Here is a 15,133-nt window from a genome sequence, read left to right as displayed (position 1 = left end):
TATATTAGCAAGGCTATAGAAAGCATCTCAACTTCCTAGACATAATTTTTGAATTTCAAAAAATAAAAATATAATTGAAGAAACCTCCAAAAAGGAAGCGGGAGGGGACGTAAAACACGTTTATTTTTTTTATTTGGCCTTATTTCTATTGAATAATTTGGTTAACATTGGTTAATACTGTATTGCTTTTGCTTAATTTTTATTCAGAATCTGAATTTATTCCGAGGTGTGAATTATTCCGGCTAATGGTCTATAGCAGCAAGATACATAATTATAGGTTAATAAATGTGTATCTATTGTTGGGAGTTAAATTATACAACATAATGCATACATACTGAGATGTTGATGCGTCCAATGCACGAGCCCTGTAGGTGGGTGTGCATTAGATGCATTAACATATCGGCACAAGTGCATTATTTTGTACAATTTCTGGAGCAACAATACGTATTTATTATTAACCTATTTCATATTAGACTGGCCCCCAGTCTCGGTTCGGTTCTATCTCTGGATAATGTAACAATAAATAATTACGTAATGCCTTATGAAAAAAAAAGCCAACTCCCCCCCCCCCTTATTTTCTTCAATGCCAAAAACCCATTCCTCTTCATCCACAAATCGACGCCACTAATTACACCCACCACAGTCAACCATGCAGCAATATAGAAATATACTCGTATTATAAGTGAACGCGAAAGTCCATTGAGCGCTGATTCCGGTTGATTTTTAATGCTATGTAATCTACATTACCAGTCGTTCTCCACGGACCCGAGGGAGGGTCTAATTTCATATACGAGATAAAAAATCGCATGATTTTTGCTATTTTTATAACAAAATTGTCAATAAAAATTTTAGAATATACAAGCAAATATAATGACATAATATATAATGGATATAATAATAGCAAAATAGATCAAGGTCAATAGGCCTCAATGGTACTTGACCTATTTTTCTGTGTTACCCAGGTAACGAAACACCCTAGATGGTGCAATCCTATCCTTATTTGAATTGTTTTATCAAAATGAAGAATTTGACACCTCTTTTGTCAAAATCGGTACACTTTGAGGTTTTTGACCCATAGAGCCAAAAACGCGACCTTTGGCCTTTTCGGTTATAATAACCCAAAAACGGCACATCCTAGATAGGTCAAACTATACATTTTCTGAATCCATGTGACCAGAGGAATACATGGGAATGGTTTTTAACGCAATATGAAATTTGACCCTGTGTAAATTTGGATGACCTTTTCCCGCCAAAAGCTACTCCGGTTCAATTGCTATCATGCATTTTTGTAAAGCCCATGATGTCAACTATCTCTGGTAGCAGTGCAGCTTTGCCCCACCCCGCCCAAATGTGGTACCAAACAAACATCTGAGACTAGGCTCGTCCCTGAAAAGGGCGAAAAATAGATGTATTTTTTGTCTTTTTCATATTTAAACGGTCGCTGTATACAGGTTGTCTCTGACAGAAAATAGGAAACAAACTTGGTTTTACCAATAGTATGCTTTTTAAATCATATTGATTTTATGTTTTTATTTAGGAAATACAGCGATTTCCTCAACATTTATGGAAAATATTAACGTCGTGGGGTGGGGGGCGAGAATTCATCATTGGACAAAAACCTTATTTCCTAAACAAGTATATTCGATGATTTAAAAGTGATATTGGTAAAGCCACATACTATAGTGTTTCTGACTTTCAATTTGCATATTAATCCATGCAAGTAAGCAAAGGAACACTAACTATCTCCGTTATCAATCTTTCACAGACACCCAGTATCCCTCTCAAAAAGAAATAGAGGCAAAACGATAACTACTTGGGCAACGGGATCGCCCCATTTGTTGTTTTGTTTATATATTATTTGTTGTCAATGTCAGGCTATAGTTCGGACTTCTGTCTTTTATTTTGTTAAACAATGACCAAGGTGAGCAACAAATGCAATACTACTTATATCAAATTATCAACAATTTGCAAGTAATGATTATGATAATAGACTTACAATAGTGATTTAAATGATATAATAGAAGAAGTTCCGCATATTATCTCAAACCTGGAAAAATGTTCTCAACAAAGTTGACTGTAGTTTGAAATGATCTCGTTGGTATGAAGAAAGAGTATTTTAGGGCCTGAAATAGGGAATAGAATGGCTTTACTTTTCATTGATTTGTCGTTTGCTTTTTATTTATTTTATTGCTATTATTTTTACAATTTTTGCAGATTTGTAATCGCAAATTTATTTCTGCCAGGTATGTGTAGGTCTATTTGTTACTTCAAATGCACAGCCATAATTAAAATTGTATGACAAGCACCGTTTAGTACGGTAGTGCCAAATCTTTCATATTTATAGATCAAGTAAATCAACAAAATATCGCACGCATGACTTCCATTTATATTATTGATATTTTCAGGTGATATATTTTTCACAATTTATCATTATCACCATATGTGTAGATCGGCGTGTACTCTCCATTCAGGAAAAATACAGCACTATTTTTTGAGGATTAAAAAATATTATCCTGTTTTGCCAAATGAAACAAAGCTAAAGCAATAAAAGTCCAATTTTAATATGTGGCCAATTTTTGGAAATAATTGCCAAACACATGCATTTTAGGGTGTGTTCGTATGCTGTGACAATCAAGCCTAAACTTGAACAGAGACTAATTTCAGATTAAAGGCCAGGCGCGGATTCAGGGGGGGCCGGCGGGCTGGGCCCCCCTCCTCCCAAAAAAAAAAAAAGAGGAAAGGAGAGAAGAGAAGAGAAAGAGGAGAAAAGGAGAAAAAAAGAAGAAAAAAGGGAGAAAAGGAGAAGGGAAAAGGTTAAATTGCACGTATAGTAGGCCCATGCCTAAATCGCAGTCGGGTCAGTCTATATAGGTATGTGATTATTTTGCTTGAAGGCGGGTCCTCTGCCTAAAAGCATGTGAAAATTACGGCGGGCCCACCGATATGTAGGGCCCGTCACATTTTGTCACCAAATCAGTAGGCCTATTAAGACGGACTCGAGCCGACTTCAATTCAACACCATGCATGCTTTAATTGCGAATCTCAAGTCTTAGGCCTATAAAGTGTCAGTGTTACATTTAAAATTTTACAAACCTTTTTTGTTTTAAAACGCAATGATAGTGTAAAAATGGTCCACCAAATGGCTTCAATTAGGTCTTCAATTTGCAAAAGTTTCTCACTTCTGAGGGGGCATATCCCCCTCAGACACCCCCCTAATGTGCGCAACTTTATGTTTACATCTAAAGCAATATAGGGTAATTTATTTATAAAGGTTAAAACTTGTCCACGAATGGCTTCAATTGGGCCTTCATTTCGCAAATTTTCGGCCTTTTGAAACATAAAATTTTACACAATAAATAGTGCAAAATAGTCCACCAAATGGCTTCAATAGGCCTTCATTTTACAAATTTTTCTCACTTCTGAGGGGGGAACATCCCCTCAGACACCCCCTACGTGCGCAACGTTATTGCTACATAATTATAAAGCAATAATTCACACAATAAAAGTCAAAACTTGTCCACACTAATGGCTTCAATTGGGCTGTTTTTCTCAAATTTTAGGCTTTTTCAAACCAAAATTTTACACAATAATAGTGACAAAATGGTCCACCAAATGGCTTCAATTGGGCCTTCATTTCGCAAATTTTCGGCCTTTTGAAACATAAAATTTTACACAATAAATAGTGCAAAATAGTCCACCAAATGGCTTCAATAGGCCTTCATTTTACAAATTTTTCTCACTTCTGAGGGGGAACATCCCCCTCAGACACCCCCTGCGTGCGCAACTTTATTGGTACATAATTATAAAGCAATAATTCACACAATAAAAGTCAAAACTTGTCCACACTAATGGCTTCAATTGGGCTGTTTTTCTCAAATTTTAGGCTTTTTCAAACCAAAATTTTACACAATAATAGTGACAAAATGGTCCACCAAATGGCTTCAAATGGGTCTACATTTTCCAAAAGTTTCTAACTTCTGAGGGGGGCACATCCCCTCAGACACCTACGTCGCGCAAGCAGCTCCGGGATAGCCGCTTCATGGCCATTACTCACATTCTTTTTCAAAAATTGGGCCCCCCCTCTTACTGCTCTGGATCCGCCACTGTTAAAGGCCTACATTCTAATTTATTCCAATACCTTTTATAACCTATTATCATAATTAACATAAAATATTAAAATTATGAGCAAATTCATGGCATATACTCAAGATTTTGAAATGCTTAGTTAGACTCTTTGAATTTCGTGACTGAAATTGTTAGAAATCACCCAAAATTGCACGTTTTTGGCCCATTTCCCCTCAAATTTACAAAGCTAATAAAATTTAACTTTTATTGCCAGTTAGAACTATCGGTAATTAAAGGATTAAGATGTAGTTATATTTCATTTGGCAAAACATAAATATTTTTTAATCTAAAAAATAGTGCTGTGTTTTTCTGGAATGGGGAGCAAATATGTTGTTGCCACTGTGCCAGATGTTTAATTAAAAAAATGCTAATACATAGAATAATTATTAAATTGAATAGGATTTTACATACACATGAGAAAAAAATATACGTGTGTCCTCCCCAGGTACGACGATGATATTCTGCTATTAAACAATTGGGACGATCATGAGCTATCATGTCTTGATATTTGCATTTAAAGGTCCTGTAAGTGTTATTAAGTAATCATGGATATATGATACGAAATAACCTTTGACCATGCAACAGCAAGCAGACTGGCGTAGTGACACACAAGTTCATGATCAAAGCACATCATAGTAGGCCATGTGTTTTAAATTGGAATGCATTGCAGCTTATGAGTATCCGTATGCGATAAAGGTGAGTTTAATAAGCAACTATTTGCGATGATCAGAAGTTAAATTATATAGACTTCACTGAGACTGTGTCATGTTTAAGTCCATGAAGTGGGCCATGAAGATCAGCTAAGAGCGGAGGCGCGTTGCCTATCATAAATTTACGTGTTAAATGAGATAAGATGTTACACAATCTTGCTACACTGTTGAATAGGGCCAGCCATGCCATGTAGGCCTATGTCTTAAAATAAATAGGCTAGTGATCCCGTCCTAAAGGACAGGTCCAGAAAGAAGACGACGACATATAAAAAGCTAGGAAGACCACCCGGATTGGAACACCAGTATCAAAATGAACCAAAATACCGCTTATAGGCCTACCGTAAAACCCGGAACTCTCATTAGGAAACGAATTTGGAGAAAACCTTCTGTTAATAAAATACTATGCTGAGCCACCAGCCTGGGTGGCTCACGCTCCAGTAATTTCAGATGATTGAGCTCAGTAATACATCATCAAAGAATGTCTTCCAATTCATGAAAACAAATAGATAATCAGCTTATCGGATTAAAAGCTTAGAGAGAAGGTCTTGCTGCTCAGCGAGTGTTTGTAATTATCAGAAGATTTTCTCCAAATTCATTTTCTATGTAATGACGTGCATGTGCACCCCATGCAACATAATTTATGGTATGTTTCACCCCCCCATTTCACATTCAATTCTTATAGGTGTGCAAAATCCCCATGGTGGGTAAATTTCAAAAATGACCTGCCCAAAAATTGATAGCCCTCTCCTCTCGACATGTCAAAAAAAAACACCATGCCTCCAATGACTTCTCTTCATTTCACGCTCATGCCAAAATTGCTTGGTCCACCCTCTTGGCCTGACAAAAGTTCTCGCCCCCCCCCTGCACATGCCAAATGTGTGGGATAACCAAACCTTATTATGCGAGCGAGCACGAAATTTAGCATACGCCTACTATAACTTTATCGTATACTGATTTACTAATCCTAAGTCGTTTTATTTAATAAAAGATACCCCATGAATCATGAATGTGCTCTAAAATCTCTTATCCCCCTTTTGTCTTTTCTTCCTTTTTTTTTTTTTTTTTTTTTTGACTTGCCATAAACCTCGCCATAAACCTCTCCCCCTCCCCCTCCTTTCGACCTGCCAAAATGCGTTACTATACATAGGCGCCCTATGCCTTTTATGTAGCCTTATGTAGGTCATGTTATACAATTTGGTGTGCGTTTCCCTATTTCACATTTATTATGTTTGTTACCAGAAATGTTACAATTAGGCCTACCTAAATGCGTTCTTTCAAACTGGGCTAACTGGCGCATCGTTAGGGACGCACCATTAGATTCTCAGGGGGCATGGGAGTTTGGGTCAGGTAGCATTTTTTATTTATTTTTCAATTTTAATGTAGGCCTATACTTTTATACAAAGTTGGGTGGGGGAAATTTTTTTTTTACTCATCAATGAGGCAAATTTTTTTTTTTTTCGTCTCACTATTGGGCGAAGTTTTTTTGTCTCACTAGTGGGCGAAGTTTTTTTTTTCAAAAAATTCCCATGCCTCCCCCCCCTGGAAATCTAATGGTGCGCCCCTTATTCAACTCAAATATATGAACAATTAGGCCTATAGGCAATTTATAGAAAGAGAAATATGAAATAATTGAATTTGAAAATGTATAATGAAATCAGATTTAATCACTCTTTGTAACTTTTCTGTTTTCACTTTTGTTGGGGCACAGTGATGTCATTTCAGTGGAGTTCATTAGCCATTAGCGAGGAAAGGAGGACGGAAGATCAAAATAAGTATATGGCAAATCCCACGCACAAATGTCAAACTATCATCAGCCATTATAGAGGATATGTGAAACCCTGCAACCTCCTCTCCTGCTGCTGAAGACATCTGACTCCCCTACCACCCTACTGCGTTGCTGGAATGTATAGATGGCTAATGTATCGTTACATCTCAATGATTGGTAACACACTTTGACCGCTGACGTGATATTTGCTGGCGTACAGTATCGACTCATGACATTTAACACAACTTTTGATAACTTGAGTAATGATGACCTAAAGATCAATGGCAGTTTGCTGCTGGTTCTGTGTGTCAGTCATGTAAAAGGTAATAATTATATCCTGAGAGACATTTCAGTTGAGTTTACAGATACGAACCAGAGTAACATGCACCCACCATAATATTTACACGGCGATGTACGCATAAAAACAAGTAGGCACCCGGAGTAGGCAATAATTTGAATGTCGATTCTGCAACCACAATCACATTTGTGAGACTATACGACGGAAGGGGTTCTTTTGATATCTTCTCTTTTCACTCGCTTCGTGTTGTTCGACGCCATCCAGGACTTTTCTACTATACAAGAACATCTTCAAGGAGTGTAACATAAGTCGTCTGGGTTAAAAATACTATTGTCTCTTACATACAGCGGTTTACGACCAGCACCAGTTGGAATGACCAGAGGTTTTCTTCAAGGGAGTGTCAATCACTTCTAGGAATTGAATTGATGCTTTAAGTAAAAAGTAGCTTCTATCTTATCGTATAGCATCTTCCATCCTCTATCATTATGGCAGCAAATGTTATTCCACCAGCACTAGCAACCCCACTTTTTGTATTCCTCTCCACTGAGCTTTGCGAAGTAGCTCGTTTTATATGCAGGAGAGTAGTACCTAAAGACTATTACATATATGCTGCCGAATTCATCGCAACGTTCCAACTCGTAGCAGGTATTATGGAAGGCGATATTATCTTAGAAGAGTTTGGTACTGTCTGGTATGGATTGTACCTATGGCTGTTGTTTATGTCAGAAAGCATTACATTTGATGGCGGAGCTACTGCAAGTGTGTGTACAATTTGGCAAGATGTGTTTGCCAAGGAACCTGGAAGTAGTGTGTCACATGGACTTGTCGTTACAGTCTCACAAGTCCTTGGAGGACAACTTGCTTTTCCATACGTAAAACGACTTTGGCAAACTTCACCGACATCAAGACATGGTAATAAATGGGCGTATCTTCTTAAACATCATTGTGATTCTGCATTGAAAGCGACAATATTGGGAGGATGTTTTGCAGAGGCGCTAGCAACTTTTACTTATTACTTTGCTTGTCTTTACAAACCAAAAGGACGAATGGGCGAAATGATGAGTGATTCGCTTATTCAAGTCATCATTATTCTTATAGGTAAGCTAAAAGTTTCAATTGACAAGCTATAATTTACAAATCGCATAAATGCGAAACATGTTACATAATCTCAGCAGCATCTCACACACCATCACCCACTGAGGAAGGAACCAGATGGTTCCGAAATATTTGGGAAAATAACCTGGTGAGTGCAGTTGAAAGTTTTAATCCTTTTACTTCATGTTACATAATATAAATTTAGTTTCTTATTGAATCTAAGGTGCACTTTCCATTCTACGGATTGCCATTCACACACACCAATCTAATCTACTTAATGCATAATACGAAACATGTCATTATATGTATGTTTAGTTTGTCATTTGAAACTAAGGTATACTTTCCATTCTACGGATCGCCGTCCGCACTCACCAAGCTAATTTAATTGATTAACGCATAGTGCGAAACATGTTGTAAAGATTCGCTTAATGGATGGTGCATATGGGCTGCTTTGACATAACTAGAATTTAAGGCACAAACTAAAAGTGCCCTCCATTAAAAATCTTACCAGCAAAAAATAATTGTTGGGATTTTTAGAGGAGGGAGCTCTGTGAAATTTACCCTATAGGACAAATGTGGTGGGTATGGGCGGGGATCTGTAGAACCCTGGTTACAAATAACATGCTAACATTTACACATAACATATTTCGAATTATTGGATAAGCTTGGTGTGTGTAAATGGCGATTCGTAGAATTGGAAAGTGTACCAAATTAGTTTCAAATGACAAACTATAAAAATGTATAACATGTTTCGCATTATGCGTTAGTTAGATTAGTTTGGTGGGTGTGGACGGCGATCCGTAGAATGGAAAGTGTACCTTAGTTGCAAATAACAAACTAAATCTATACACAATTATATAACATGTTTCGGATTATGCATTATTTAGATTAGTTTGTTGGGTATGGATGGCGATCCGTAGAATGGAAAGTGTACCTTAGTTGCAAATAACAAACTAAATCTATACATAATTATATAACTTGTTTCGCATTATGCGTGGACGGCGATCCGTAGAATGGAAAGTTTCCCTTAGTTTCAAATAACAAACTAAATCTATACATAATATATAACATGTTTCGCATTATGCATTATTTAGATTAGTTTGGTGGGTGTGGACGGCGATCCGTAGAATGGAAAGTTTCCCTTAGTTTCAAATAACAAACTAAATCTATACATAATATAACATGTTTCGCATTATGCATTATTTAGATTAGTTTGGTGGGTGTGGACGGCGATCCGTAGAATGGAAAGTGTACCTTAGTTTCAAATAACAAACTAAATCTATACATAATATAACATGTTTCGCATTATGCATTATTTAGATTAGTTTGATGGGTGTGGACGGCGATCCGTAGAATGGAAAGTGCACCTTAGTTTCAAATAACAAACTAAATCTATACATAATTATATAACTTGTTTCGCATTATGTGTGGACGGCGATCCGTAGAATGGAAAGTTTCCCTTAGTTTCAAATAACAAACTAAATCTATACATAATATATAACATGTTTCGCATTATGCATTATTTAGATTAGTTTGGTGGGTGTGGACGGCGATCCGTAGAATGGAAAGTGCACCTTAGTTGCAAATAACAAACTAAATCTATACATAATATATAACTTGTTTCGCATTATGCATTATTTAGATTAGTTTGGTGGGTGTGGACGGCGATCCGTAGAATGGAAAGTGCACCTTAGTTTCAAATGACAAACTAAATCTATACATAATATATAACTTGTTTCGCATTATGCATTATTTAGATTAGTTTAGTGGGTGTGGACGGCGATCCGTAGAATGGAAACTGTACCTTAGTTGCAAATAACAAACTAAATCTATACATAATATATAACTTGTTTCGCATTATGCATTATTTAGATTTGTTTGGTGGGTGTGGACGGCGATCCGTAGAATGGAAAGTGCACCTTAGTTTCAAATGACAAACTAAATCTATACACAATTATATAACACGTTTCGCATTATGCATTATTTAGATTAGTTTGGTGGGTGTGGACGGCGATCCGTAGAATGGAAAGTGAACCTTAGTTTCATATAACAAACTAAATCTATACATAATATAACTTGTTTCGCATTATGCATTAGTTAGATTAGTTTTATGGGTGTGGACGGCGATCCATAGAATGGGAAGTGTACCTTAGTTGCAAATAACAAACTAAATCTATACATAATATATAACACGTGTCGCATTATGCATTTATATTTAGATTAGCTTGATGGGTATACGTTACTTGGATTAGTTTTATGGGTGTGGACGGCGATCCGTAGAAAGGAAAGTGCACCTTAGTTGCAAATAACAAACTAAATCTATACACAATTATATAACATGTTTCGCATTATGCATTATTTAGATTAGTTTGGTGGGTGTGGACGGCGATCCGTAGAATGGAAAGTGAACCTTAGTTTCATATAACAAACTAAATCTATACATAATTATATAACTTGTTTCGCATTATGCGTGGACGGCGATCCGTAGAATGGAAAGTTTCCCTTAGTTTCAAATAACAAACTAAATCTATACATAATATATAACATGTTTCGCATTATGCATTATTTAGATTAGTTTGGTGGGTGTGGACGGCGATCCGTAGAATGGAAAGTGCTAACATTTACACATAACATATTTCGCATTATTGGATAAGCTTGGTGTGTGTAAATGGCGATTCGTAGAATTGAAAAGTGTACCAAATTAGTTTCAAATGACAAACTGTAAAAATGTATAACATGTGTCGCATTATGCGTTAGTTAGATTAGTTTGGTTGGTGTGGACGGCGATCCGTAGAATGGAAAGTGTACCTTAGTTGCAAATAACAAACTAAATCTATACACAATTATATAACATGTTTCGGATTATGCATTATTTAGATTAGTTTGTTGGGTATGGATGGCGATCCGTAGAATGGAAAGTGTACCTTAGTTTCAAATAACAAACTAAATCTATACATAATATAACATGTTTCGCATTATGCATTATTTAGATTAGTTTGATGGGTGTGGACGGCGATCCGTAGAATGGAAAGTGCACCTTAGTTTCAAATAACAAACTAAATCTATACATAATTATATAACTTGTTTCGCATTATGTGTGGACGGCGATCCGTAGAATGGAAAGTTTCCCTTAGTTTCAAATAACAAACTAAATCTATACATAATATATAACATGTTTCGCATTATGCATTATTTAGATTAGTTTGGTGGTGTGGACGGCGATCCGTAGAATGGAAAGTGCACCTTAGTTGCAAATAACAAACTAAATCTATACATAATATATACGTTGTTTCGCATTATGCATTATTTAGATTAGTTTGGTGGGTGTGGACAACGATCCGTAGAATGGAAAGTGCACCTTAGTTTCAAATGACAAACTAAATCTATACATAATATATAACTTGTTTCGCATTATGCATTATTTAGATTAGTTTAGTGGGTGTGGACGGCGATCCGTAGAATGGAAACTGTACCTTAGTTGCAAATAACAAACTAAATCTATACATAATATATAACTTGTTTCGCATTATGCATTATTTAGATTTGTTTGTTGGGTGTGGACGGCGATCCGCAGAATGGAAAGTGCACCTTAGTTTCAAATGACAAACTAAATCTATACACAATTATATAACATGTTTCGCATTATGCATTATTTAGATTAGTTTGGTGGGTGTGGACGGCGATCCGTAGAATGGAAAGTGAACCTTAGTTTCATATAACAAACTAAATCTATACATAATATAACTTGTTTCGCATTATGCATTAGTTAGATTAGTTTTATGGGTGTGGACGGCGATCCATAGAATGGGAAGTGTACCTTAGTTGCAAATAACAAACTAAATCTATACATAATATATAACACGTGTCGCATTATGCATTTATATTTAGATTAGCTTGATGGGTATACGTTACTTGGATTAGTTTTATGGGTGTGGACGGCGATCCGTAGAAAGGAAAGTGCACCTTAGTTGCAAATAACAAACTAAATCTATACATAATATAACTTGTTTCGCATTATGCATTAGTTAGATTAGTTTTATGGGTGTGGACGGCGATCCATAGAATGGGAAGTGTACCTTAGTTGCAAATAACAAACTAAATCTATACATAATATATAACACGTGTCGCATTATGCATTTATATTTAGATTAGCTTGATGGGTATACGTTACTTGGATTAGTTTAGTGGGTGTGGACGGCGATCCGTAGAAAGGAAAGTGCACCTTAGTTTCAAATAACAAACTAAATCTATACACAATTATATAACATGTTTCGCATTATGCATTATTTAGATTAGTTTGGTGGGTGTGGACGGCGATCCGTAGAATGGAAAGTGCACCTTAGTTTCAAAGAACAAACTAAATCTATACATAATTATATAACATGTTTCGCATTATGCATTAGTTAGATTAGTTTGGTGGGTGTGGACGGCGATCCGTAGAATGGAAAGTGCACCTTAGTTTCAAATAACAAACTAAATCTATACATAATATATAACATGTGTCGCATTATGCATTATTTAGATTAGTTTGATGGGTGTGGACGGCGATCCGCAGAATGGAAAGTGCACCTTAGTTTCAAATAACAAACTAAATCTATACATAATTATATAACTTGTTTCGCATTATGTGTGGACGGCGATCCGTAGAATGGAAAGTTTCCCTTAGTTTCAAATAACAAACTAAATCTATACATAATATATAACATGTTTCGCATTATGCATTATTTAGATTAGTTTGGTGGGTGTGGACGGCGATCCGTAGAATGGAAAGTGCACCTTAGTTTCAAAGAACAAACTAAATCTATACATAATATATAACATGTTTCGCATTATGCATTAGTTAGATTAGTTTGGTGGGTGTGGACGGCGATCCGTAGAATGGAAAGTGCACCTTAGTTTCAAATAACAAACTAAATCTATACATAATATATAACACGTGTCGCATTATGCATTTATATTTAGATTAGCTTGATGGGTATGCGTTACTTGGATTAGTTTAGTGGGTGTGGACGGCGATCCGTAGAATTTGACAATATACCTCAGTTTCAAATAACAAAAACTAAATATTACATAATTATATAACTTGTTTCGCATATAAGGTTAGCTTGGTGGGTGTGGACGGGAATCTGCCGATCCGTAGAATGGAAAGAGCACCTTAGTTTCAAATGACAAACAAAATGTAACATGTATCGCATTATGCTTTATAGGCCCTATATTTTGCATTATTTAGATTGGTTTGTGTGTACGGTGATCCAAAGAATGGAAAGTTTACCTTAGTTTCAAAATACTATAATGCAATACACCTCGTGCTCATTTGACGCTATAGCCGCATGTGTATAATTTCTAATTTCATTTTCTTTCTGTGTTTTTTCTTCTTAAATTGTAGGATTAGAATGGACTGGCATGATGTTCAATCCTGCCCTAGCTTCAGCCTTGACATTCAATTGCCGTGACCACCCATTTATTGAACATTTTACCGTTTATTGGATTGCACCTCTTCTGACCATTGCTGCAATGGAGTTTTTCAGACGACGTCTGCGTAAACGGCGATTCAAATCTGATTGATTTGGTGGCATGTATACTTATATACATCTTACAACAGTTGGAATAAAACTATATTGTTTAATTTAAGAAATATACTGCGCCAAAAAAAGTATCCTTACACTTGGAATAAAAATCCTATAATTTTAAAACTGAACCATATTTGGGTTGGGTACATTTATTTTTTAATAGATGCATTATCTAATCCTGCATAATATTATAACACCCAATGTGACCTACAGAAGTAAAGTTACTGTTACAAGCATTTTAAAAGTGACAAACTGGCCTATACAAGGCGCGAAAAGATTCCAACAAGCGCAACAAAGACACAAAACAGTTTTTTCAACGAAACTTTATTTAAATTAGTTTTTATGTCAGTTTTTACTTCTCTGTACTTTTCAGAACTTTCATTTTATTTGTCAGTCCTTTTGTTTCGGTTTTCTTTCGTTCCTTTTGTTTTAAATTAAAGGCATGCATAAATTAGCCATTCATTACTCTCAAACCAGATGTCTAGTCCATGGAGTTTTGAATAGGCCAGTTTGTCGCTTTTGAAACTGGACCTTCGTCTAATCAAATGTTTGTATATATTCTTTTTGAATTTTCATTGGATTCAATGGAGTTTCATAATGTGCCGGATTAGAGTGCATTTATTAAACAAATAAATTTACCCAAATATGATTTAGTTTTAAATTAGGATATGTTTCCAAGTGTAAGGATACCTTTTTGGCGCAGTATATTATCTTTTTTGCCAGATGAATTATCATGATTATAGTTCAATCCTAATAATTGCATATTCAATTAATAGGGGGACGGGTCAAACACTCTTATTTTGAACTTTGCTTTGATTGCTTTATTTGATTGATTTCTTAATCGAGTCCCCGATTAATATTTCCGTAAATGAATAGTTTTGCCCCGATTATCACGTCAGAAAAATGAGTCAAGGATGCATCAAAACATATAGTTTGTTATAGGGGTAATAACACTAAAGAATTTGAAAAACGATTCCATGTTGGGAGGATGGGTCTTTTGATACTAAAATAAGCTATAAATCTGTCTCGGAGAATTCGAATATTGAACTTGAAGTTATGCATCAGATCTTGTGCCTATGGAATACGAAGTATAAAATGCGAAGGCCAAATTGTGTCACAAGAAGTCTTCATATTCAGATTTTATTGGACATAATATCTCAAGAAGCAAAGATGTGTTTAGTTGAAAATGAAATATTTGAATTCAGCTTCTCTACATTTATAAGCAATGTGTTTTCACGACTGTTCATTTTTTTTACAGCTTTAAGATATTTACTTCTAGATCTGAGCTTATGTTGGTAACTGAGAGATAATTGATGAAAACAAAACTGTGATTTTATTGACCCTTTTCCCTCTATCCCACAATGCACTATTCCAGGGGGGTATGACGTAGTCAATTATATAGATCGTGTGCATCCGATGGTCTTTGCAATTATTTTGTCTTAATATGGGCATACTGATTCCATATACCGGTATGCGGATTATCGTAAAGGCCATCGATGTTACTAATTATGCAATTATTGAATGTACACGAGTGATGCAGTTACGGACATCTCTGTGTAAGAGATTATTG

At 35.8% G+C, this 15,133-nt stretch overlaps 1 protein-coding gene across 1 annotated transcript; it reads left to right on the top strand.

Annotated features, from left to right (window-relative positions):
• The first annotated feature begins 6,547 nt into the window (after positions 1 to 6,547).
• On the top strand, positions 6,548 to 13,712 carry LOC140135533 (aquaporin-12-like). The gene is made up of 2 exons (XM_072157071.1): positions 6,548 to 7,996; positions 13,380 to 13,712. Exons 1-2 carry the CDS (start codon positions 7,384 to 7,386, stop codon positions 13,556 to 13,558), a joined length of 792 nt encoding a protein of 263 aa, XP_072013172.1. The 5' UTR covers positions 6,548 to 7,383; the 3' UTR covers positions 13,559 to 13,712.
• The last annotated feature ends 1,421 nt before the right edge of the window (positions 13,713 to 15,133 follow it).

The sequence above is a fragment of the Amphiura filiformis genome, chromosome 16, assembly GCF_039555335.1.
Source record: "Amphiura filiformis chromosome 16, Afil_fr2py, whole genome shotgun sequence".
In the NCBI taxonomy this organism is placed as follows: Eukaryota; Metazoa; Echinodermata; class Ophiuroidea; order Amphilepidida; family Amphiuridae; genus Amphiura; species Amphiura filiformis.
Note: the sequence above shows the minus strand (reverse complement) of the source record. Positions and strands in the feature narration are given on the sequence as shown.

Bases quoted from the DNA above. Each gene is read 5' to 3' on its own strand.
- LOC140135533 (XM_072157071.1), top strand. From the start codon at position 7,384: ATGGCAGCAAATGTTATTCCACCAGCACTAGCAACCCCACTTTTTGTA. The intron at 7,997-13,379 runs GTAAGCTAAAAG...CTTAAATTGTAG, and splicing joins AGTCATCATTATTCTTATAG to GATTAGAATGGACTGGCATG.